The 27,110-nt window shown below is 43.9% G+C and overlaps 1 protein-coding gene across 5 annotated transcripts in view; it reads left to right on the top strand.

The window, feature by feature from the left end:
* The window catches only part of Tln2 (talin 2), a 409,739-nt gene that overhangs the window by 231,796 nt on the left and 150,833 nt on the right, over window positions 1-27,110 (top strand). For all 5 annotated transcript variants that reach the window (XM_040739688.1, XM_005075489.4, XM_013117408.3 and 2 more), the window contains 8 exons: window positions 4,130-4,301; window positions 6,783-6,880; window positions 8,452-8,581; window positions 9,580-9,732; window positions 12,100-12,242; window positions 14,188-14,315; window positions 24,183-24,246; window positions 25,226-25,330. In XM_040739688.1, coding sequence (XP_040595622.1) covers window positions 4,160-4,301; window positions 6,783-6,880; window positions 8,452-8,581; window positions 9,580-9,732; window positions 12,100-12,242; window positions 14,188-14,315; window positions 24,183-24,246; window positions 25,226-25,330 — 963 coding nt within the window. In that variant the 5' untranslated portion in view covers window positions 4,130-4,159. The remainder of the gene's footprint in view (window positions 1-4,129; window positions 4,302-6,782; window positions 6,881-8,451; window positions 8,582-9,579; window positions 9,733-12,099; window positions 12,243-14,187; window positions 14,316-24,182; window positions 24,247-25,225; window positions 25,331-27,110) is intronic.

Below are 27,110 nucleotides of genomic sequence, written 5' to 3'. Positions count from 1 at the left end.
TGAGCCCTGAGAGTCCTGGAGGGCAAAATTTTACAGCGCCTCTGGGTAGCAGAGCCCCAGTGCATGGTGGGTTCTTATTGGGCAAGGAAGTCACATGTCTTCCCTCGTAGAGGTGCAGGTAAGACTGCAGAGAAATGGCAGCCCTTCCCCTGCCTCTGCTTCGAGAGAGTGGAAGAACTCACTGGAGCCTAAGCTGTAAGTACAGATGAAGGCTAACTTTGTACAGGCCCATCTGTATGTTGACATTTGGTTATGAGGTGCATGTGGCTGTCAGACATGGCTCCAGAGCAAGGAGTAGACATTAAGAAGGGGGAGGAATGTCCATCCGTAATTGGATGCAAGACCATCCTGTGGGTTGCAGTCAAGAAAGGATGAGCATACTATCCAGTCCTCGCTCTCCAGGAGAGGCAGTCCCACTGAGTAGGTTGTCTGGCCCTCCTGCTTGCCATTTTACAGGGAGAGGTGCAGAGCTCCCATATTGCTTCCCATACTGCATTCACTCATAAGAGCTACAGAGCTGGAGCCAGTCATGATGCCAGCCCTGCCCTATAGAGGGCACTGTCTTTGCCTCTTGAGTTCATCTCTAAGACCTAGGTGCTAAGTCTGTCCACAAATGCCCAGCTTTACCTCTCCCCCTGAGATCCCAGGATGTCTAGGTAAAGGCATGCATAAAGCTGAGTACTGGGTCTGTGCAGTGACTCTAGGGTTTACTGGAAGGTGTTTGCTGGGGACAGCAACCTTGTCTACCTTTCCTCCCTCTTATGGAGTCAAGCATAAACAGTAAGACCGACAGTATCCTCTGTGATAGCTGAATGCAGCGTGATGCTTTCAGTGTTTCTATGACACACAAGGCTAATTTTAATAACAAAATTACTCAACGCTATTTGTGTGCCTTTGACATGTTTAACTTATTGGATTCTGTGACAGCCTTACTGATAGATCTGTTTTTCTCTGCCAACTTCCAGGGGGAAACTGAGGCTTGGGACACTTAAGAATCCTGGGTGGAACAGTTGACAAGGCAAGGAGATGTGGAACACCTCTTGGTCCTGACTTGTCAGGCATAAATCCAAGGAATAGCTGCCTAGGGCTGGACTTGCTTATCCTAGGTGTGCACAGCTCTCTGGAATTGGAGGGTATTTGTATTTAATGTCTATATTTCATGGCTGGTTCTGATGGCTCTTGGCATAGAAGGTTTTTTTTTATTGTGTGTGCCTGTTCAAGTGACCTTTATACGTATAATGAAAGCAAAGTATCATAGTAAGAATAAATCACTAAAAGGAAAATAAAGGAAATGTTAGGAATTTACAATGCATCCTGTCTTTTAATATACACATAAAACATTTAAGATCAATATGAGAGCAGACACTCAAACTGGAGTAAAAAGAAACAAAGCTACCTTGGTTGAGCAGTAAACAGAAGCTGCAGAAACTCATACATGAATTTGGCTGTGGGCTTTCTTGTAGCTAAGTCTGAAAAAGAACCCCAATTAGCTATTCTACATGCCAAGTGTGCACTGTGAAAATGGGGTTAGGATACAGGAGTGGAGACAAATGTCAGTTACCTAGAAAACAACCAGGTGGACAAGGAACGTGAATCGTTGCCAAGGTTGCTGTTTGAGCTGCAATTGTTCAGGAGATCCAGTGAGACTGCTCAAAGTTCCTCATCTTCAGTTAACATCTTTAAATTGATAAATGCTTCAATCCCCTCTCCTTGCTGTAGGGTAAAGCATGGCACTTAATGCCAGCAAACGTCCATTTTGTCAGAATCTTGCTCATTTAAGAGTGGCGTGAGAACTAGCTCATTGCTATGGGGCTTGTCAGGATGAGTAAATCATCCTGCACTCTGATTTCAGGTCCAGGCATTGGCTATGAGAGTAGCCATCTTGCATGATAATAAAAACCTGGTCTCTTTTTAATTAAAAAAAATTTCATTTTATATACTAACCTTAGTTCCTCCTCCTGCCCCCCTACCTACTCCCACATCCACTCCTCAGAGGGGCTAAGGCCTTCTTTGGGGGTATCAACAGAGTCTGGCATACCAAGTTGAGGCAGGGCCAAGCCCTTCCCCTGTATCAAGACTGAGCAAAGTATCCCACCAAAACATGGTCTTTACATGTAAGTAATTGTTTAGGTTGGATTTCTTTATGTGCATACATTTCATTTTAAAAATATTCCCACAAAGGGGCTGAGGAGGGGGCTTAGTTGGTAAATTGCTCATCGTGAAATCATGTGTGTTTGAATTCAGATCTCTAGCACCCACATCAAAGGTCAGGCGTTGAGGCACACACCCCTTATCCTAGTCCTGGGCAGGCGGGGACAGAACAATTCCTGGCTTACTGGCCAACCAGTCTAACTGAATTGGTCCAGTAAAGAAGCCTTGTCTCAAAACATTTAAGTGAGGAGCTAGGAAGATGCCCAAGGTTGTCCTTGACTTCCACACACACGTGCACTAACCCCCGTCCCCCTCCACAAATACACACAGTCCTGTAAAGTAATCCGATAGTCCTGTTCATTTGGGAAAACTGAATCCCAGTAGCATAAGGAGCTTGGAGTAAGAAAGCTTGGGAATGAACACTTTTGTAGTCCTGGGCCTATGTGCAGTGCTCTCTGAAAAAGGCCCATCTGTTTAAGGAGTGATTTCTTTAACGATGTGTTCCTGGGTAATGATGGAGATGTTCTTTGCAGTGGTTGTTCTAGGTGATTGAATAGTTTAGAGTGTGACTCTCGTGACCTCTGCTGTTCCTCATTCTTTTGATGCTTTGTCCTGTGCTGAAAGAGCTGCCTGAATTCCATGCCTTTCCTCCTGATATGCTAGGAGGAGGAAGCTTGAAAAACTGGGGAAAGCTGGCCATGGGTACCGATTCCTTCCTGCTGTGTGAAGGTCGGAAGAAGGGAAGGGACTGCACAGAAGTCCAAGGCACTCCTGGCCTGGGACCGAACCAGACAGTAGGCTCCACCCCACTGCCCTCCCACCCCACTGCCCTGCCTACATAACACCTGCCCACCCTCTCCTCTCCAGCAGACTATGTGGAAAGAACCCAGAATTGAGATGGTACATGATAAGGGAAGGTACTGGGTGCTTAGGACTATCCTTAGGACCATCAGGAGGCAGACTCCGTATGTGGATAGCTTCCTGATATGACAGGTGGCACACTTTTGGATGCAAGTTTACCCACATAAGATGGAAACTTCTACCTGTTGCTCTGTCTGCTTCCCAGCAAGCCTACCTAGGAGATGTGCTGCTGTCCTTTGAGCAAGCCCTTTCTTCCATCTCACTCCTAACCCTAACTCTAACCCTAAACCTAAACCTAAACCTAAACCTAACCCTAACCCTAACCCTAAACCTCACCCACTTCAGTTTTGGCCCCACATTCTGCTGTTTTACCTGAGTTGGCATAGAACTCCAAGCTGTTGGACCGCAGTGAATCTAAGGTCTGACCCAATCTTCTGCTAACTGCTGGGTTTTCATATGTTGACTCTGATACTTCTTTCTCTACCCCTGTTCTACTACTACAAGGACATTTAGAATTCTTTCCCCAGGGACTAGAAAAGATTAGCCATCCCTTCCTCTATGCTGCATCTGATGAAAACCATCCGTGACAACAATGAGCCCCATGGTCTTCTCCACTGACTTCTATCCCTAAGCCATGCTGGGACATTTGGGAGTCTGGGAAACTCAGTGACACAACAAAACTGCCCATTTATCTCTAGAGCTCAAAGACTGTTGACTGAAAGTAGTCAGAGTGCCTTTAATATGCCTGCAAAAAGAGAGTTGGAAGCAGTTTGCAGTTGGCTTTGAAACCTTGATATGGTGGTGGAAAGTGTCAGCCATTTCCAACTCCTCTGTCCTGTTGGCAGTTCAGCTACTGCATAAGCTATAGTGCCTTCATTCAGTTTCAGGCTAATTTCTGGGAACCACTGCCGTTGTTTGTGGAGGAGTATATTATGACATTTCTCAAATAGGGAATACTAACACATTGTCTATCACACGTGACACTCATACCAGTTCTGACAGGATTGTGAATGACTTTATAGTGGGACAGCTGAGTTAAGAATTGAGCTTTTTTTTTCTCTCCCTGCAGCTAAATAATGATTGTGTGCATCAAGGCTTGTCTCCTTGTGTTTTCTAGACATTCTAAGGGAAACCTATCAAGTCATCTATGAAAATGGTGGCGCTCTCCTTAAAGATCTGTGTCCGCCACTGCAATGTGGTGAAGACCATGCAGTTTGAGCCATCTACAGCTGTATATGATGCCTGTCGAGTCATTCGGGAGCGAGTGCCCGAGGCACAGACTGGACAAGGTGAGTCATGGTTTGTAACAGGAATAATATAAACCCAGAGACAGATATTGGTGTTCAAGCTAAAGATAAGAGAAGCTAAGCAGCCAAGCCACCAGAGAGCTCCTACCTCTAGCAAAGCTGGGGAGGTCCTATCCTCAATGTGGCTGGAGGCTAATTGCCCAAGACTGAATACTGAATGCCCTGTTCCTATCTTATATACTTCTCTAGTGCTGGGATTAAAGGCATGAGCTCTATTTCTCTTTTAGACTGATTAACTCTGGTAGCCCTGGGTGACCTTGAACTCACAGAAGTCCATCTGCCTCTGTCTCCTGAGTCCTGGGATTAAAGGTGTGAACCACCACTGCCCAGTTCCTATGGCTGTGACTAGCTTTGCATTCTGATCTTCAGTGTCTTTATTAGCTCATAAACAATATATCACCACAATGGTTATTCATTGGTTTTTGAAAATGTGCTGGGATATCCCTTAACTCTGTAGCTAAAGGAATTGCATATATAAAGTACCTCGGTTGTAAGCCAGACATGGAGGAGGCTCACTCCTTTAATCCCAGAACTCTGGAGGCAGAGTCAGACTGATATTTCCGTGTTAAGGCCAGTCTAATCTACATAGCCAGTTCCAGGATAGCCTGTACTACATAGTAAGACTCTGTCTCTGGGAGGAAAAAAATCTGATTTTAAATGCAATGCGAGAACAAGACTTTCATTGTCAATGACCAAATTAACATTGACCCTGAGTACTCAATGTGAATATGCCTGTTATCTTGGCCCTCTTCAGGTGAGCATCCTGCTCTGCAATTTACAACCCATTTATTGATGTGTCACTACACTGGTGGAATAAAGAGTAACTTGCCTGATACTCACTCCATGTAGCCTCAGCTGTGTGCAGGTCTTACTGTGCAAGCACTCTAAAGGAGCTTCGTGAATTTTACCTCAATTTTAAAAAATATTTTTGTTTTTAATTATGTGGATTTATGTACATCTATATATGTGTTTGTACATGTGTGAGTGTTGACACCCACAGAGTCCAGAAAAGAGTGTTGTTTATGATATTCAGATTGTTTGAGTTTTATTAAATTAATCAGAAATACAAATTTGCAGACAGTCCCTGTATGACTCTAAGATTTGCTTGTCTGCTCTCACTGGTACTTTTTAGTTCCTTTTTAATTGTTTTCTGCCACTATGAGAACTTTTCTTTGAGCTGAATTGATGCGAGTTCTGGCAAAGGCCTCTGAAGACTCAGAAATCATCTTTCTGAGGTGTTGTGGGGACCCTGACCTTTCTGAAAGGCTCTACGGTTTCTTCAGTTACATTAAGGAAAAGACAGCCTGGGTAGATGTAAAGGACTTGCTGCATAAGTTTTGGGGTCTGAGTTGATGCCCAGAACATCATAGACTTGAAATACCATCACCTGTAAAGAGGAAACAGTAGGACGCCTGGGGGCCAATGACCAGCCAGCCTCGCTGTCAGAAAACAACAGACCAATGAGAGACCCTGTCTCAATGAACAAGAGAGATAGCACCCTGAGGAATGACACCTGCAGTTGACCTCTGACATTCATAGGCATGCATGTGCACCCGTCCCCACCCCTTGCAAACTAGGAAAAGTGTAGAAGGTAATGAACATGCTTCTCTTTCCCCAAGACCTCTTGGCCTTCCCACATTGGATTAAGAGACCTTTTTAAAGAATATTAATTCTCCAACTGTTTTCTTTGTTTTGTGGTATGGGGTGACAGAAGCTTCACTCCATAAGGAAGTCCTAAATATCTTATTCATTTTTTTAAATTCTGTTTTGTTGCAAGGTCATCATCATATAGCCCAGACTGACCTCCAATTGCTCAGTCTTCCTGCCTCAGTTTCCCTAAGGCTAAGATTGCACAGCATTTTCCACAAATCTTTTATAACAAGTTCTTTCTAATTTTTAATTTTTTTGTGTGAATTGGTGTTTTGCCTACATGTATGTCTGTGTGAGGATGCCAGAGTTCTTTGGTGTTGGGAATTGAACCCCAGTCCTCTGGAAGAGCAGTCAGTTCTCTTTACCACTGAGCCATCTCTCCAGCCGCCTGTAACATGATCTTTTGCTATTGCCTATCTTCCTTGCTTTGCCTCAGTGACTCTGGTTGAGGGTCGTTACTCACTCCAATTTTTCAGGGCTGTGGGTGCCTAGCTAATTGAGACTCTGACAGCAATGACCAGAAAACAAAACTAACTTCAATTAGAAATACAGACAGTTCTTGATGACTCTTTACACCGTAGGCACACCTCCAGCCTACTGGTCCATATACATGGACCTTCCAGGGACCATTGATTCTGCTGGAAGGCGCCTCCCAGACTGCTTCCAAAGGGTTGAGTGATGTTATTCTGTTGGTAAGAAGTAGGTCTCTCTGATGATGGAAAGTATTCTCCTCCTCCTCGCTGAGTCAGTGCCCTTGGGCCAGTAGTAGCTTTGTACATACTTGACCTCTTTTTCTCTCTGTTTACTTTCCAGCCTCTGACTATGGGCTGTTTCTCTCTGATGAAGACCCCAGGAAAGGGATTTGGCTAGAAGCAGGACGTACACTGGATTACTACATGCTGCGGAATGGGGTATGTTGTTGGTCTTCTTATTTCTTTTATCTGTTTTTATGTGTATGGGTGATTTAATTGCATGTGTGGGACTGGTACCCTTGGAGTCCAAAAGAGGATTTTGGATCCCCTGAAACTGAAGTTAGGGACTACTGTGAGTTACTATGTGGGTGCTGGGAATCAAACCTGGACCTTCTGAAGAACCTTCAGTGCTCTTAACAACTAAGCTATCTCCTGAGCCCTGTGTGTTTGTATATGTGGATTTGTGTGTTTGGTGGCATGCATGAAAATGCCAGAAGACAACTTTGAAGAGTCAGTTCTCTCCTTCCATAATGTGGGTCCCAAGAACTAAACAGTCTTAGTGCCAGACACCTATACCCACTGGTCTTGCTGGTCCCCTGCTCCTCTTTTCTCATTGCGTCGCTGGGAAACCAACTATGGAAACCCACTGCAGCAGTGTTCTAATCCAAGAGCTTCTTATTAATAATTTCCATGCAATGAACCTCAGAGGCCAATCCAGGTGGTGAGAAGATTCTAGTCATCTAAAGTTCTTGGAATCCACAAAGATATTGAAACAGTTTATGTTAGTATGCTGAGCAGTGTCTCATACTGAGTGAGGTTGGGCAGTTGTGAGATAGTCTCCACTATGTCCCTTGAGTAGATACAAGGTGTCCCCTTACTGGATTAGACACTGAGGCCACCTGAGGGAAAGCAGAGATGCTCTAAAACTGCCCAGGGCAGTAATAAAAGTTACCCCTGCAGCTTAATCGATGGATGAAAACATTTGTCCCCCTTGATCTCCAAGGTTCAGGGTGTTTTGTGTGCCCTATGAAGCGTCCTTGTTAGATTGGCCAGGATTCCAAAAAACTAGGGTGGATTGTTCAGTTAATTTATAGTACCTACTCACCCATCTGTGACTCTATTTCTAAGAATTAAAACGAAAATGAGGTCTCCTATTTTGAAATAACCCCCACTCTTTGTTTTATCTTACCACTGTTGTATTTTACTGCAGCCCAACTATTCCTGCTTCGATATTCACCTTCTATGAAGCTTTCTGGGGATATTATTTATGTCTTTCATTATGTCGACTACATATATAGTTAATATATACAGCAAACATTCTAAAGTAATGTTTTAAAAGGAAATGTTCATTTTGTGTGTGTGGGTAGTAAAAATTGTTTCTGACGACAAAACATGGCTACAGATTCCATTACCATTGCTTGAAGTATTGCCCTCCCTTCCTCAATCTCATTAGTGTTGCTCTTTCCCAGCCGTTGGAGCATATAGCCATCTTCACTTGAGAGAAAGTGGTTTTTAGTCATTGTGCGCCACAAGTATTCCCTCTTGAAGGACAATCTTATTACGAGAGGTTTTTCGTAATCCTCACGAAAGTCATTACTTAGCACTCAGAATTCTGTGTGCCAGCCCCAGCAGCACCCCTGTGAATACTTAGGAAGGCTTTCAAAAAAGTTTCAGACAAAGGAAGATGTGGGCATCTCCTGGGGACTTAATTTCCAAAGAAAAGTGTTCGATGTTGTTGTGTTTTTCAACTCAGTATGTGGTGTGGATGTGGGTGTACGGCTTGTGTCTAGGATATTTTGGAGTACAAGAAGAAGCAGAGGCCTCAGAAAATCCGAATGTTGGATGGTTCTGTGAAGACGGTGATGGTGGATGATTCTAAGACAGTGGGAGAGCTCCTGGTCACCATCTGTAGCAGAATAGGTGAGCAGCTCTGCCCCGCCCCCTCCCCCTTGCTCTTGCTTTGGTCACACTCACCCCTGCAGTATTAACACCCTGAGTTCTGCCTACACCCAGGAAAGTTCTGTCCAGTCTCTCCACTTGCCTGGCGTCCAAATGGCACAAAACTTCTTGATGAGCCACGGTTGCAAGCTTTTGTTTCCCTTTGCAGAAAACAAAAGGGAGTTTCTGGGTGAAAATGATTTTTGATTGTGTGATTCACCCTTTTCCCCTGATGGCCGTTGTCTCTTGAATTCTCATGGTAGCAGCCAGTGTGACTCTCACAGATTTAGTGTTGCTCCTGTCAGCCTCTCCAGAGAGCAACTCAAATGAAGCCCTTCGAGTGCTGGCTGAAAGGAGTCTTACCTAGCTTAGGTTTCCCTTCATGGAAGGGCCTAATTCATCTGTATACTTCTTGTTTGGTAGGGTCATGCCTTATTCTACCCTGCCCTTGCTTCTCAAATATTAATGGATGCTGGGCATGGTGGTATGCACCTTTAATCCCTTCAAGCTGGAGGCAGGGCAGACAGGTCTTTGTGATTCCATGGCCACCAAGGTCTACATAGTGAGTTCCAGGCCAGATAGGACTAACTACATTGTGAGACATGCCTTCAAATAATAAGTACATACATAAATAAAAATTAATGGAGTAGTTGAGATGTGACTAGTGATAGATGCTTTTCTTTAGTGATTTAGGTTTGATGTTAGAGAGAGAGACACAGAGAAGGGGCAGAGACACAAAGATAGGAGAGTATGTATACAAGTGTCGTTGTGGAAAAATTTGTATTTAACACCTTAAATATGGCTTCCTAGCCCATAGAGCCTTTGTTTGTGCTGGAGCTGTGTGGTGTGTGACAACCCTAGCTCTCAAGTGAGGAAGGCCCCTTCCCGTGCATTGACAATGTGAACCCTTTGTAGCATCCCAGGCCCTAAGTTGGTAGAAATTTAATTATGTATAATTATGACCCAATTTCTGTTATTAGGAATAACAAATTATGAAGAATACTCTTTAATCCAAGAAACTATTGAAGAAAAGAAAGAGGAAGGGACAGGCACACTCAAAAAAGACAGGACGTTGTTAAGAGATGAGAGGAAGATGGAGAAGCTGAAGGCCAAGCTCCACACGGATGATGACTGTAAGTCTTTGTGGGGGAGATTGGTGACCCAGGTACACAGTTCCTCAGAGACTGGATTCCCTGTCGCCATCCACATGACTGAGAGCTACTTTGGTTTTTATTTTTTTTTAAACTGTACATGTTTTGCTTTGTCTCAATAATATATAATAATTACAAACAACATTTAATGTGGCTGTAATAATCTGACATCTAAAAAGGAATCCATTCCTGTCAAATATATAAATTGTGTTCATAATTTCCTACTGCCTTGCAAAAGCTGCAATGGGATCTAAATGTGGCAGAATACACTTAACTAAGCAAGTTCCCTCTCCATCTCTCTTACTTTTCCCTTGCAGAGTGTGTGTGTGTGTGTGTGTGTGTGTGTGTGTGTGTGTGTGTGTGTGTACGCACGCATGCGTGTGTGTATCTAATAATAGCCTTTCTTATGTTGTGAATGTGGGTAAGTATATACCTTTTGTGCCCCTTAGATCTGGAGGCTTGCTTAGGAGTGGGTGGGGGTGGTAATAAGCACTCCTTTAGTGGGGTACTTCCATCAAGAAGTTGTTTCTGGCTGTGTTTAAGAGAGATATTAATAGTCTTCAGTACCCATACCTAGATCCATTATTTCCTTGGCGATTAAGATCAGTGAGATTGGTCTGTCCTAGCAATGTCACTTCCACAGTCACATGGATAATGTATACAAAAGCAGCAGATGACCTCAGATGCTCCCAAATCCCTGCTGTGTGACCCTTGCTGCCCATCCTCCTCTGGGAGGAGCTTAGTTCATCACCTGGCCTCCTTCCCTTCCAGCCTCCTTGTTCCTGCGGCAACTCTGGCATGACATCATCACTTTAATAATGTTTATTGATCTTTGGTGGGCCTGCCATTTCCTCTGAGTCCTCCTCTGTTCCCTTCTCTTTCTACCTCATTAAATTTCCAGTTACAGAATTCTTTCCAGAGCCTTTAGTAGACACCTCCAAGGATTTATTAATGTGTACGCAGCACCGTCCCAGGTGACTGTGGGAGAGGAGATCTGTCAGACAGGTTTCTTATGCCAGAGTTGCTTAGCATTTGGTGAGGCTGATTATAAATACTTCAGCCAGTGAGTGTGGTGGGTGTATGTGTGCGGAGTGGGGGTAGGAGAGGGAGAGGAGTAGAGGAGACAGAGGATTTCTGGGAGTGAGTAGGGGAGTGACTGATTGCTGTGCACCACAATGTGAGGACAGGATTTGTAGGATGATGTCAGGTTCAAGCTGGCCCACAGGGCCAGATGTCATCTATAACTGTTAGTTTTGAGTCTCTATATCACCTTATGTCTTTCATTTTCTCCCTCTTTCCTATTGAGATCCAAGATATTTGCTATACCCAGGGTCTCTAAACCATCTCACTGGATAAGATTGAAGTAACTTCTCTTGATTTCAAGGAAAACTCCAACTTTTTTTTTTTTTTTTTTTGGTTTTTACGAGGCAGGGTTTCTCTGTATTGTTTTGGAGGCTATCAGTCCAGCCCAGCCTTGAACTCACAGAGATCCACCTGCCTCTGCCTCCCGAGTGCTGGGATTAAAGGCGTGCGCCACCACCACCACCCGGCCAAAACTCCAACTTAATGTGTTAGTTATTTGTCTTGTTGCTGTGACCAAATACCTCTCAAGAAGATATTTAAGTGTTAGTGAGATGACTCAGTGGGTAAAGGCACTTGCTGACAAGCCTGATAATCTGAGTTCTTGGCCTGGGACTCATGTGGTATGAAGAGACAAGCCATTCCCATGTATCCTCTGACTCTTATATGTACTCTACAACATAGTCACACATACACACACACACACACACACACACACACACACACTAAATAAAATGTAATCAGCAAAAGAAAAGCATCTATTTAAGGAAGGGAGGGTTTGTTTCAGTGTCCTGTGCAAGGGGATACATTCCATCTTAGCAGAGAAGAGATGGAGACAGCAAGAGGAGGCCTACTGCTCATACTGTATCATTGATCCAGAGGCAGAGCATCATCAGAAAGTAGGGTCAGGTTGTAGAAGCCACTGGTCCTGTGAGGTTCCACCTGCTGAAGATCCCACAGCCTTCTCCCCAACCACAGCCAGCCCCTGAGGACCCAGAGTTCAGACACTTTCATATAATACCGCTTGGTTTCTTAGGCAAAACACTGATTTCCCTGCTCCCTCACCTCCACTTCTCCTTATTACCAATGTCCCGTAGTATAGTAGCTAACTTTGGGAATGGCTAGGCATTAGAGTATGGTAGGTGTCAATCATCTCACAAAGTTAAGAAGTAATCTTGAGCAACCATCAGCATTTATGGAAATCCACTTCCACAGCAGGCTGCTGCAATGAGTAGTAAACACTGTCCTTCCATCTGTCTCATGTTGTAGTAAATTGGCTAGATCACAGCCGGACGTTCAGAGAGCAAGGGGTGGATGAAAATGAAACATTGCTTCTGCGACGGAAGTTCTTTTACTCCGATCAGAATGTGGACTCAAGAGACCCGGTGCAATTGAACTTGCTTTATGTCCAGGTATGATAATTACTGATTAGACAACAGATGGATGTGATGACTAATGTTAATTGTCAACTTGACAACACCTGGAGTCACCTGAGAAGGGATTCTCAATGAGATGTTGTCTAGCTTAGGTTGGTCTGTGGGCATGTCTCCCTTATGCTAATTGAGGTGGAAAGACCCACCAACTATGGGTGGCTTTATTCCCTAGGCTGCAGAGTCTTGATTCCATAAGAGAAGAGAAAGCATAGTCAGAGCTAGCATGCATCTCTGCTCTTGACTATGGATATAAAGTGGTAAGCTGCTTCAAGTGACTGCCCACTTCCCCACAATGGTGGACTGTAACCTAGAATTGTGAGCCAAATAAACTCTTTCTTTCCTTAAGTTGCCATTGTCAGAGTATTTTATTATAGCAACAGAAAAGAAACCAAAACATTAAGTGAACGTCAAGAGACTTCTGCATGATCTTGTGGTAAGTAGGTGTCCATGTCTGGTTCTCACACAGTAGAAAGAACCTCAAGTCCAGGGGTGCCGTTCTTCAGTCCCTGGTGGGACTTTATATAATTGGCTTTGGGTATAATCAGGTGGTTATCCAGAAAAGGACCACACTAATCCTCTCTGGGGCTTCTTGAGTTGGGACCTAGTGGCCATCAATGTCCTCTGCCTGGCCCTGAGAGGCAGTTGGATTCATTTAGCTGATCTCATTTTACAAGCTAACATCTTAGACTACAAAGGAATATTGGCAAGAAAATCAGTACTTCTCAATAGCTCTTAGCCGCCTTCTCACTCACCCTTTAAGTCTTTCCTGTTAACTAATTACTTAAGCTCAGAAAGTGGTTTAACACCTGAGTTATGATCTACCAGCATATGTGATATGGTCTTTGCACTAGGTTGCCCACAGGCTTCTTTTGATCCAAGGAAAATGCCACCCATGTTTCTTTAGAATTTCTTCTCTCCCCAAGTTCCTTCTGTCCTTCCTTATACCCACTTGTCTTCCCTTAGAAACAATGCAGGGTTTGCTAACTGTAGCTCTACCCTCCATGAGTATTGAAAGTAAATAATTCATTTATGTAAGCATTATATATTGGCAAGTCACCTTACCCATTGCATAATTGTCTGTTTTCTGTGTCTACTCTTGGATTTAACTAGCAGAAGTGAGTAGGTAGTTACAAACACAGACCAAGTCTATTGGAAGTCCAAAATATTTACTGTTTGCTGACTTATGCATAAGGAAGAATGGTATTGAATGATGCTGGAAGGCAGAAAGGAAGGGAGCTAACAGGGCATTTAGAAGGAGCTTTACACATTTAGAGCCTAGAGTGACAGCTCAGAGTACCCATCTCAGACTGTTCTGAGTCATGTAGTTAGAGGAAAGGAAGAGAGAAGGGCAAGCGATAAATAGCAGCTGCCACTGTGATTCAGGAGAACTGGGAACAGGACTTCCATGTAACATCTTGTATTGCTGGACTCTGCATGTCCTTAGACTGCTCTTTTGTCTACTATGGGAGTGCATATCTGTATGACTGTCTCTCCTAGTAAATCACATTGGTCCGTGGATGGTTGGGATAGTTTTGCTTCTTTGTTGATGTTTTTCTAGCTATCTTTATGACATAGGCTCAGGTGAACCAAATCATGTTTCTAAGTCAACCCATACAAATCCGGGCACTTCACATGATTTCCATTGTCTCTTCATTTTCCATAGTCTCATCTAGATTATCAATAGGGTTTATCTGTCTGTCTGTCTGTCTGTCTTTTGATAATCCAGGTACCTGTAGTGCTATTGCCCACTTTGAAAGGGGAACACAAAAAAAAAACTTGCCTTTCTTTTAGCCTCGTTTCAGCCTACTCGAATATTCACTGTGCCTGCGTGTCCACAGTACCTGTTCTGAGTCAGGAATATGTCACTCACAGAAGTGTGACCCTTGCTAGGACCCTGAATCTCTTCCTTCTTCATGTATTTCAGGCTCGGGATGATATCCTGAATGGCTCTCACCCTGTCTCCTTTGAGAAGGCGTGTGAGTTTGGTGGATTTCAAGCCCAGATACAGTTTGGACCTCACGTGGAACATAAACACAAGCCTGGATTCTTAGAGTAAGTGCCCCTCCATTCTTCTTCCCCCTCTTTTCTCCTGTTTATATTTTAGGTGGAACCCAAGCGGCACCTCCTTGTCCCAGCTGGTTGTGAGAATTAATTTTCACTCAGCTGAGTTTGGGACCCAAAATGCAGACTGTTGTTGGTAAATTAAGGTACGTAAAAATACAGATTATTGACTGTCAGCATTACCCACTGCTGGACAGTCTGTGCTACCTGGCCAGTTGGTTTATGCACCCAACTTTTTTTTTAAATGTTGAGCCCCCAAGAAGGATGATGGCTAAGCCATCTTTCCAGCCTAGGTTTGAATTCTTTATTAGACTCTTAAGAATTCTTGGTCACTTTGGGAACAGTGTACATATGGAACCCTAGCTGTGGTCTTGTCTCCCCTTTGTCTTTGACTCTTTTCTAGAAGGATGGGGTAGTCTTTCTCTAGTTCTATGCTCAGGTGCTTACATAAGAAAGCTGACCCTACAGATTCACTGTGGCCATGCACAGCAGGGGCCTTTGGCTTCACTATCTTGGGAACACCCTGCTGGACAGGCTGTTGCTTTCCTGAGGCCACCTTTGCCATGGCCTGGATCTAGACATTCCCAGGGCCTTTGTGTACTGCTTCCTCTGATGCTGTTCTGTATCTGTTGCCCTCCCTCCCCTTTCCCTCTCTAATTCCATTGGTATGAAGCATTTGGATGAGGATAAAAATCATCTGTCAGTCTCATCAGTGTCCCACTGTCACCTAGAATTAAAACCCGTAGGAAGGAGGGGTGGGAAACTCATGTGAATTCGGCCAGAGGAGGATTCATCCATCTGAAGATGTCTTCAGCAATTCATTGTAGTGCTGGAGGAAGCTCAAGGGGAGAGGGTAAGGCAAGCATTTGGGCCCTTCCCATTCTCTTTGGTACAAGGTTGGAAGCAGCCCATGCCCCTGAGAAAAAAGAAAGCCCGGCTTTTCTGCTGGGCTCAGGCAGTGTCAATAGCACACCTTGCTATGTGCTCCAAACCAAGTTGTTAAAGAAAAGACACTACAACACTAGGTTGAGTTGATGAACCCCAGGAGCTTTTGCGAAGTGATAATATACATTCTGCGACCTTGAATCTGAGGTTGTTACTATAGTCAGTGTTTCCCAAATGAGTTATATGGCCAAGTGCTCCTCTGGGTCCATTTCTCCACGGCTGGACTGGCTTCCTTCTGCAAGACCCCTGGGGAAATAGGCCTTCTGTTCTGTGACACCGGATGCCTTGCTAAAGACACCATGCTTGTGTTCTTTCCGTGGTTTTTACATTCCCAAGTTCAAACCTCACACTTGGTCAGTCTCTCAACTTACCTCTGGTTCTATAGGCTGCAAATGAATAGGAGAAGATGGAGGGCAGATTAATGAGACAAAGACACTGTAAGTAAAGTACTTGACTTGTTTTAGGTGTTCATAGCTACAACCCTGCTTCCATGGGTGGGAAAGAGATCTAACCAGAAGCTTAAGAAAGCCTGATGCCACCCTGGTCATCTCACATCGGCTCTTTCTCTATGCTGGACATCTAATTCTTAGTCTCCCATTACAAATGAAAAAGGCCAGACTGTATATGGAAAGAAGTTAGAGAGATGCATTCAGTCACTTCAAGAATTCAAGAATTTTCTTCAAACTGGGCTGGAGAGATAGCTCAGTGGTTAAAGGGTTTTGTCCCCATCACCTACATTAAAAAAAAAAAGCCCCACTATGCTTGCTGGCAGGCGCCTATAAACTTAGAATGAAAAGGTGGAGACAGGAAGATCCTGGAGTTCACTGGCCAGCCTGTGCATGTGAATCAGTAGGTGAATATGTGAGACACCCTGTCGCAAACAATAAAGTGAAGAGAGATAGAGGGAGAAGCCCAATATCAGCTATTGGTTCCCACATGCATACGTCAACACCCAAGACTATAAACAGACACACACACACACACACACACACACTCCTTTGACTCCTTGATGCCACGTGTTGTGTTATGTCACCTGGATTGCGATGGGTGGTCCTTTCCTTGACTGATGACTAATGTGTACAACAGTTAGTCTGATAAATGTCACTGCAGTAAGCTCCTGTTGTAAGCCACCAACCAAAATATGTTCTCCTTTACAGCCGATGTTAGGTAGTTGTATTTCTTTGGACTTTCCTTTCCCAAAATGAAGCCTGCACCCCTCAATAGTTTGTGTCCCCTTGCTCAGATTCTAAATTAAAACAAACTTGTTATGCCTGGTAGCAGTTATTTCTCCTCTTGCATTTGATTTACTTTTTAATTAGACCAGATATAGTCTAGGTAATGAAGCTTTTTCATTTAATGTAGATACTTAATTGTGCATGTTCTTGTTCCTACTATAGTGGTAAAGATTGCTGAGGAGGTGAGCCCCCTCTTAATTAAAACAAACCTGCAGGGCCACACTTCTGATTTGTAGATTGAATGTTGGTTGCTGGCTTTCCTTCGGCTGTCCCTGGTGACTGGCTGGACTTGAATTAGGAGGCTTGACAATCTTTCTTTCTTTTCTTCCTTCCTTCCTTTCTTCCTTTCTTTCTTTCTTTTTTTTTTTTTTTTTTTGTATGCAACCTTCTTCCCTGCTTTTCACCTAAACAATTAAGAGTTTGCCAACTTAACAGTGGGAAGGTTGGACTTGTAAGAGGGATGTGCTGATCAGAACCACTGGGAATTTCAGTCATGTAATTGGTGGATTAAATGTGAAGGAGTGTGCATACCGAGTGTATTTGTTATAATTTTTAAAAAGTTTTGTCTTGCTTTTGTGTTCGGTATCAGCACACTCCGGACAGTTTTATGAAAATGTCTTCAGACTCTTCTGCAAACTTTTCAGTGATTTCTAGACTCAGTACCACATTAGTGAAGATACTCATTTAAAATAACAGAAATCAGTGCCAGGCACGGTGGCACATGCCTAGAATCCCAGCCCTCAGGATGATCCCTGCAAGTTGGAGGCCAGCCTGGACTACTTAGCAAGTTTCAGGCAAGCCTATATTACATAGCAAGACCCTGTCTCAAGAAAGCAGGGAGAAAGGAGGGAGGAAGAAGAAAGAAAAGGGGCTGGCAAGATGACACAGTGGGTAAAGACAGGGCCCACAGAAGCCCGGCAACCTGAGTAAAAATCATCAGAACCTTCTCTCTCTCTCTCTCTCTCTCTCTCTCTCTCTCTCTCTCTCTCTCTCTCTCTCTCTCTCTCTCTCTCTCTCTCTCTCTCTCTCTCTCTCTCTCTCTCTCTCTCTCTATCTCCCCTCTCCCCCTGCCCCTCTCCCTCTCCCCCTCTCTCCCTCCCCCTCTCCCTCTCTCTCTCTCCCCTCTTACTGTCTCTCCCCTCTCTCCCCCCCCTCTCTCTCACACACACCACATTTTTAGATTAAAAAAAGTAAAAATCAGAGACAAAAAGATCTTCATGTTTTCAGATGTATATAGATTACATAATGTGACATCTACTCTGTAGATGGGGTTTGAGGGTTGGGGGTAAGAGCCAGAGAGAGACAGAACCAGGCCCAGAACCATCAAGAGTCTGAAACCAGAGGAAACCAGGTCTCCTGTTTTTGAGTTTCATAAGCTTTATCTACATGGTAGATGTCCTTATGTCACCCGAGAGAACCCCAGAAAGGGACATTATATCTAAGGATCTTAGGCTTGCTCTATGCTTTTCTATGTTTAGACAATGATCAGAGACAGCATGCCATGGGGCTGGAAAAAGTGGCTGCCCTTGCAGAGGGACCTCGGTTCAGTTCCCAGTAACCTCATGACATCTAACAACCATCTGTAACTCCAGTTGCAGCTGGCACTACATGCACATGGCGTACACACACATGCATACATACAAAGTACACATAAATCATGTTTTTAATTTTTAATTATTTTTGAGTTTATAATATATAATATAGTAACATTTCCACCTTCCCTTTCCTCCCTCCAAACCTTCCCATATATTCCTCCTTGTTCATTTTCAAATTTGTGATGTCTTTTTTTCACTCTTACTACACACACACACACACACACACACACACACACACACGCCACATGTATGCTCTTGTGCTCATGTGTGGGTGGGAGCAGAGACCAGAAGATGTCCATCTCTTGGAGTTGGGGTCACAAGATCTTGTCATCCACCTGTGTAAGTGCAGAGATCTGAACTCTAGACCTCATGATGGAGCAGTAAGTGCTCTTAACCATGGAGCTGTCTCTATTGCATTCATTGTAGGGTGGTGTTTTAAATACTGAGTATGTTTCTAGAAAAGTGGGGAGAATATGGTCTGGAGCCGATGCTACTGGGAGAGGTTGATACAAGACATGTCAGTTTAAAGAAATAGTAACCCCTAAGTGAACAGCCACGCAAAACATTGTAATCACAGCTCCCTCCATGACCCTCGAAAGCCCGTGGAAAATGTTAAGGGGTGTGTAGTGAAGGCCTCCTATAGACCTTTTGTGTTGGTAAAGATGAGAGTTACCAATAAATGAGACATTGGGTCATATGTTACAGGTATGACTTGAATGAGTAGCAGATGAGTTTAGTGTTTACTACCTGAGTCTTTCAACATCTTAATGTGTTTGAAGCTGTTCATAATCAAATTATTGAGGGGGTGCTGATGTATAATAGCCTGGTGGGTTCCATTCCCAGCATGGCAAAATTACAAAAAATAGAGACCTGAGGATTTAGCTCAGTTGGCAGCGTTTGCCTAGCATGTGCAATCTCCTCATATACACCTCTATCCCAGACCCTTAGAGGTGGAAGCAGGGAATGGGGGCCAAGGATATTTTCAGTTACATGGTAAGTTTGAGGCCACAAGCAAATGGTTTTTCACAATGCATTTGCTCTTGTTTTATGTGTGTGGATGTTTTGCTTGTTTGTATGTATGTGTATCCCAAGCATGCATGGTTACTGAGGAGGGCTAAAAGAGGGCATTAGATCCCCTGGAACTGGAGATACAGATGGTTGTGAGTTGTCATTCAGGTGCTGGGGATTGAACCCCAGTCCTTTGCAAGAGCAGAAAGTGCCTGAACTGATGAGCCATCTCTCCAGTCCCAAGTAATTTCGAAAATAGAAAAAGCATGGGGTATCACATTTCAGAATGTATGAAAATACCAGTGACTTCTCAGAGGAAACAAGACATCCCAGAATATGCATCTTCGTGTTTAAAAATACACCCACAAAGAAAAACTGGCTGTATTATTATTCATAGATACAGGGAGGCATAAGTGCATGTTAAAATGTCTGTGAGAACTAACTCCAAGAAAGTAGCTACTATCAGAGACATCAAGAAGGGACCAAGTTTGATGACATGTGCCTGCAAACTCAGGGCTCAGAAAGTTGAGGCAGGAAGATTAGAAACTCAAGATCCTCTTTGGCTACCTAATGACTGCAAGACTATCTTGGGCTACATGAGATCCTGTCTTAAAAAGAAGAGATGGTTCAGTGGGTAAGGATGCTTGTTGCACAAGCACAAGGATCTGAGTTCAAATCCCCAGCAACCATGTGGCTGTCTGAGACAGAAGGATACCTGCAGGCTGCCAGTCTAGCTCCAGGTTTATTTAGAGACACTGCTATTAAAGGAATAGGACAGCTGCATATATAAACACACAACAAACCAAATATGGTACTGTTAACATGGACTTCTTTGTCACAGGCTGTCTTAGGTATGGTTTCTATTGCTGTGAAGAGACACCACGACCATGGCAACTTTTAAAAAGACATACATTTAATTGGACTGGCTTACAGTTTCAGGGGTCTAGTTCTTTATCATCATGGCGGGACATGGCAGCATTCAGGCAGACATGGTGCTGGAGAAGTATCTGAGAGTCCTCCATCTTGATCCACAGGCAGTAGGAGTCTGTGTCCCAATGGCCATACCTGACCTTATAAGACCTCAAAGCCTCCACACTTCCTCCAGCAAGGCCACACCTCCTAATAGTGCCACTCCCTGTGGGCAAACCATTCAAACATATGAGTCTGTGGGGGCCGTACCACACAGGCATATGAATTATGGAAAATAAACTCTTTTATGATATGAAGTATTTCCCAGTTAACATCATGTTTCAAAAGATAGTTGCAGTAGTCTGGCTTTGAGATGGAAACCTATCCTACACATAAAAGGTGAAGATAGAGCAGGTGGCAGAGTAAAATTACTGGTGTTCACACCAGGCCAAAAGGTTCTGTGCATCTGTGTGAAGCTAGTCCATCGGTGGGGGGTGGGCAGCAGGGACCAGGTAGAGGAAGGCGCTGATTCATGGTGACCGGCACCTCTGTTCCCTGTGTGGTTGTTCCAGTCAAGTATTTACCGAGAGAACAAAGCAGTCCCGGACATGAATCTGGGTTCTGAAAGAATTCAGAGTGGATTTGGAAAATTTCTCCCACAAACTCTAGATAATTCTACTGTCAACAAGCAAAGCTCTCGGCACAGTAGGAGGCCCGGAATCAGTCTTTAAACTGGCTCCAGTTCAAACAGTATTTTCCCCTCCCAAGCTGGTGTGCTTTTGTGGAATCTTTGGCTAGAGCCTGTGTTTTCAAACAAACCGTGAAGGAGGCCTTTCGGCCTGGGCTTTTCTTCAGCTGTATCCTGCCCCTTGCGCCTCACCATCTCTGTCCCCCGGCATAAAAGTAAAATGGAGTAAGCGCTCGTCTGCAAGAGTGTTTCCTTGTTGCTTCTACCTGTTTGTGGATCACTGCCCAGAGCTCTCCTACCAGGGTGGTTAAATGAGGACTGGTACCACATTTAACCACCCTGGTAGTTAAATGGTCTGTTCCTTGGCCAGCCTCCTAAGGGCCCTACTTACCTGCCTCATGATGTCCAAACTCAAGAACATAGCAAACCAGCAAGAACTGGGCTAATGCAGCCCCAAGCTGCTTCTGAGTTCCAGGGCTGTGGCTTGGGCTGGCATTAAAGGGTGTTGGGAATCACAGAACCATTGTGAGCGTAACATAAATCTTCAGACCCAGTGCCTGTGTTTCTTCCAGGCTGCCATGAATGATGGGTTCCTTCTATACTTCAGGAATTGCTCATGTGCTAGACTTAACTAGAGGGGTCTTTAGGATGCTGTGAGGCCATTAACGCAATGTCAGCAGGACCTCAGGATACAGTCAGGGCCCTAGTATTCAGCTGTATGCTCAACACCTGGGTGGGGACTCAGTGTCTCTCTCTGGATGGTGCAACCCTTTCCAGATAACTGAACATAAATCATAGATGTCACGAGACCTGGGCTGCAGCACTATGAGGCACGAGTTCCTGCTCCTTTATAAATGTCTCAGTCTGTGGTGTTGTAGATGAGTCCATGGGTCTTTTTCACCCTCATCTTAAGACCACTCCAGGCATTCCCGACTCACCTAGGACTTCCTTCAAGCTGTGGTCTTCCTGCAAGCCACCAGTGCTTACCCAGGACTCTCAGTCACACGGACATTTAGATCTTGGAGTCTGGAGTCAAGTCTGAGTCTCCTGGTTTGTAATTTGAACCACCTGCCCACTGCTTGTGGTTTCTCTGTGTTCCTCAGAACTAGGCTTGCTGACATAGGCCATTGAGCTCTCTCCACTGAGCCTCTTAGCAGGTCCCAGTGAGGCTGAAAGTTGATGTTTCTAGCCAGTTCCTACCTGGTGCTGCTGCTGCTGATCCAGGGACCGTACTCCGAGAAGTGTCTAGGATATCTACTAGAGATGCTATTATTATTCGGTGACTCAACATAAAGACTGAAGTGAAGGCAAAGCTGGTTTTCTAGTGTCCGTTTGGTGGTACTCCTACATTCCTGCCACTTCCCACTCCCGTATTCTCTGTGTGGTGGACACTTCAGATCTCTGGATGTCCCTTGTTAGCCCTTGCTCTTCTTGAACTGGGCACATTCTTGTCAGTTAATGTAGGCTATAACAATTCTCTTTGGTCTTGAGGTGATAGAACCAGTCTGGAGGTGCCTACTGCCCCTTTGGTGGCAATCCTAGGACATATGGGGACAGTTGACATGTTCCCCAGCAGTAGCAGCTTCCCTATGGCTTCTCCATGTATTGTCACACCAGGAGACATGGAATTGCTAGTTCAGGCAGTTTCAATTTTGCATGAGAAAATGTTTGGTTTTGTTTGTTTGTTTGGTTTTGGTTTTTCGAGACAGGGTTTCTCTGTATTGTTTTGGAGCCTGTCCTGGAACTTGCTCTGTAGACCAGGCTGGCCTCAAACTCAGAGATCCGCCTGCCTCTGCCTCCCAAGCCCTGGGATTAAAGGTGTGTGCCATCAACGCCCAGCCTGAGAAAATGGGGTTTTAATGTGTGTACCACACAATTGTCACCAGCCTTGGAGGAGAGCATGCCTGCTTGATAAAGTGGATGACCCTGAAGACATGTAGATGAAATAAGTAAGACAGAGAAAGGAGGAGGGAAATGGAACTCATTGACAGAATACCTATTCTCCAAGGCCTGGGTTTGTTCCTCAGATGTGGGGGATGGGGGAGCAGAGGGAGAGGAAGAAAGTAGATAGAGATAGCAGGAAGATGGATTCCAGGGCGGCTGTGGAGAAGATGGAGTGATGATGGAAGCCAATCAGTAGTTTCAGCTCTGTGGACAAACGACTAAAGAACAAATGTCCCTCGCAAGGACCCTAGATTTTAGGTACTTTATCCCTGACATACACTAACATTGTGAGGTGATAGATACACTAATTTGCTTGACTGTAATCCTTTCAATATGCCTGTGTCTATCAAAAATATTACTTGCCTTCAGATATAAACAATAAAGGTAATATTGCAAGTTATCCATAAAAGGAAAGAAATTGGAGTTTTGGTGAACATCTGGGTTTGAGACCAGACCTGGTTTTCTTCCCAATCACACATCTCTGATTCCAGCAGCTTCTAGGCATTTTAAAAAAGAAATTACCTAACACTGTGTTACTCTTCCTGTGTGATTGGGTGGTTCCCTTCCCTTTCCTCTCTCTGCAGGCTTTGAAATTCTGATCTCATAGGGTGCCACAAGATTAAAGGGTAACTTGCAGGTGCCAAGTGTGCAGTGACTTAGTGTCTCTGGAACCCATAGATGAGTGAGTTGGGGCTCTCACTGTGACCTCGGGTGACTTATTCACAGTGCGATCCTGTCCTCCTAGGGCTTTGATCAGAAAGTCTCTTCCTAACCCAAGCAAAAGCAGAAGACAACAGACACCTCTACACATGTGCTGCCCATACACACATAATGTACTTATACACACAATCATAGTAAAATGATAATAAATTTAAACATTACAATCATTATGTTTGGTTGATATTTCTTTTGTTCATTTCCTACTAAGTTATATCTCACTAGGGATTATGACCAAAGGACCATTTTCCAAAATTACTTAGACTCATTATTTTTCTTGTAGCAGTAGTGTCAACACAGCATACTTTTTAAAAAGTTTGTGCCAATGTGCTTTAGATTTTTATCTATTTCTTTGCAATTTTGTTTTCCAAAATGAAAAACTCTAACACAAGCTATGTTGAGTAATATGGTTTCATCCGGTCTGTTCTCGTTTTCCTTCTTCCCGAGGAAATTAGTTTTCATTACTATTAGACTTAGTCTTCACACTTTTCTGTACATTTTTTGAGATAAAATGTTTTTACAGTAAAAATGCTCTCTTCCCTGACTTGAAAGGGGACGCATACTGTAGCTCCATTGTTGCAGGATTTGACCGTGAATGCTGGGCCTTCCTCCTTTAAATACATCAGTTGTCCACCCACTTGTTTTTTTGTTGTTGTTGTTGTTTGTTTGTTTAAGTGCATCCTGAGATGCTGTCTTTTTATATTGTGCCATGAAATGCTAGGAGTTTTGGTGACTTAGCCGAGAATTTTACCAACAGTCTCTACCCCCTCCCAGAGTGTGATAAATGCTGTCTCTCCCCTCCCCCTCTCTTTCTCAGTCTAAAGGAATTCCTACCAAAAGAATACATCAAGCAGAGAGGAGCTGAGAAGCGGATATTTCAGGTATTTGAAATGTAGAGAAATTTGTTCTTTTCCTTACCCTTCGTCCTCATTCATTCTCATGAGGCACATCCCACACATGGTAGTTTAGTGCCCCATGCATGTATTCTTGCGTAATGAATGATCAGTGAGTCAAGAGGATAGAGGCCGACAGCTCTACTTTGGACAGATTTATTATCTTAATTCATACTTTCTTGCTAAAGGTTACTTAGCTCTTCTGAGAAAAACGTGCATGCATTTAATTTCAAAGGCATTATTCTGGTAACGTTGAAACAAGGTGATGGGCCATTAAGCTGAGCTGGGAAAGACACAAAGAGCTCCTTTGTCCTGAGATTCGGTTTTTGAAGCTAGATTTGGGGAACTTGGACCTTTCGAAAATCTTGGATTATTTTTAAAGTCAGAGGCTTGCCTATCCTAGGCAGTCAACAAGAAAAGCTCAGCTATCCATGTGAAACACTCTAGTGAATCCAAGTTCTCAATCTTCTTTGATTTTTGAAATGGAAATAGAAACTAAAATATAAATTGTGTGTATATAAAACATTTTTATTCAATATAATTCCCAAATGCAAATAATGTTCATACATGTATGAGCCTTGCTCCATGAAAAAGATCTATTTTGAATGTTAGAGGACACCTACCTGTCCTGAGGGGGACATCTTTCTTGCTGTCACTTAAACTATAAACTATATTTGGGATATTGGGACCTTTGAGGATCCACTTGACTTGTGGCAGTTACTCCTGCCATGATGGATATGGGCATGAACCCTTGCACTCTACTATAACCACTTAGACAGCTCTGCACTTGAACTTCCTATTCCTCGGTCAGCAGACACCTGTGTCATAAAGGGGCGGGAGATGCAGAAATGTCACTCACTCCTGGTTCCTGTGCACCTCATTTGTAGGGATCTCCTCTCACTAAGTCCAGCCAATGGCAGGCTACAGTAACAGATCCTCACCCCCATACCCACTGTTGCTTTTGCAGGAACATAAAAACTGTGGAGAGATGAGTGAAATAGAAGCCAAGGTCAAGTATGTCAAACTTGCCCGGTCCCTCCGAACATATGGAGTGTCCTTTTTCCTGGTAAAGGTGAGTGGCCAGGATGGGGGTGTTTACCTGGGTCTTCCTGGTCCCTTTCAATAAAGCACTAACTTGGTTAGAACCCTAGCGCCATTCAGCATCATGACCCAAATCTAATCGTAGCACCTGGCTAGTGAATGTGAGCCCTGATGCTCCGGAGAGCCTCCAAGCAGCTCTGCAGTCTTGATGTTGCTGCTCTTACATTCCTGGAAGTCAATGAACTCAAAGCCCTAAAGTCTTCTAGAATAAGTGATCATGGTTGACCACTGACAACCAAATTGAATTCATGTCATATACGTCATCCTTAATTTGTCTCAGTCCTGAAACTGACCCTTTGTTAAAAATGACTGAACTCTTCTCAGTATCTTTTGAGGGCCTGAGGGTCATAGAGTGCTTTATTCTCTCCCATTTTCTACATATGTTATGACAGAACTGTGGCCTGCTCTTGTGAGGAAAACTGGGTCTGTCTGTTTGCCTGCCTGCCTGCTTGCCTGCCCCCCTACTTACCTACCTACCTACCTACCTACCTACCTACCTACCTACCTACCTACCTACCTACCTACCTATATTGAGACAGAGTCCCATTATGTAGCCCTGGCTGACCTTGAACGTGAAGAGGACTGTCTGTCTCCTGAATCCTAGGCCACCACCCATAAGACTAAAGATTTTTTTTTGTTTGGTTTGCTTTGCTTTGATTTTTTTCAAGACAGGGTTTCTCTGTGTAGCTCTGGCTGTCCTGCAACTCACTCTGTAGACCAGGCTGTCCCCAGACTCAGAGATTTACCTGCCTCTGCCTCCCAAGTGCTAGGTTTAAAGGTGTGCACCATCACACAGGACCCAAAGATGTTTTTTGAGCTTAGACATTTGTTCCCATTGTGACTTTACCATTCGTCTGCCTCTTTCTTAAGCAAAGTGTCTTAGGGTTTTTATTGCTGTGAAAAGACACCATGACCACAGCAACTCTTACAAAGAAAACATTTAATTGAGGTGGTGGCTTACAGTTTCAGAGGTTCAGTCCATTATCATCATGATGAGAAGCATGGTGGAGTGTAGGCAAACATGGAGCTGGTTACATCTTGACCAGAAGGCAGCAGGAAATCGACAGACTGTCCCACTGAGTGATGCTTGAAAAGGAGATCTCAGAGCTCACCGCCACAGTGACACAAATCCTCTAAGACCACACCAACCCCAACAAGGCCACACCTCCTAATAGTGCCACTTCCTTTGGGGGCCATTTTCTTTTAAATCATCACATAAATAGTCTCTTCATTTACAAAGGGAAAATATTACAAAAGTAATCTTGTGGAGTCTGAGGTCTGTGGATGATGCTCAGGCCTGCTTTCAGTACAAGCACAGGTGCCCAATATCAGGTATGCATACACACACCCCAAACATGCTTTTTTACATGAATGTGAATATACACGCATATTTTACTGATGACAGCTGTGGGTAAGTGTGTGTATTTCAACCACTGAAGGTTTTCTCCCTGCTAGTACTATAAGTTCAGCAATAGTAAATTAAATTTTAGCAATAAGGAAAATAGTGCAGATTACAAGAGACACTCAAGACCAGCATCTTTTCCTGTAACATACACAAACTTCTTAAATTTTTTGTTTGATGAGCTAGGTCTGGTAGTTGTAATCCCAGCACTTGGCGTGTGTGTGTGTGATGTGTACCATGTGTACCATGTGCATGAGGTGCCTTTGGAGGTCAGGTGAGGTGGTCAGATTCCTTGGAACTGAAGCAATGTGTCAGCAGTCATGTGTGTGCTAGGAACCAAACTCTGTTA

The sequence above is a fragment of the Mesocricetus auratus genome, unplaced genomic scaffold (genome assembly GCF_017639785.1).
Source record: "Mesocricetus auratus isolate SY011 unplaced genomic scaffold, BCM_Maur_2.0 Super-Scaffold_100691, whole genome shotgun sequence".
In the NCBI taxonomy this organism is placed as follows: Eukaryota; Metazoa; Chordata; class Mammalia; order Rodentia; family Cricetidae; genus Mesocricetus; species Mesocricetus auratus.
Note: the sequence above shows the minus strand (reverse complement) of the source record. Positions and strands in the feature narration are given on the sequence as shown.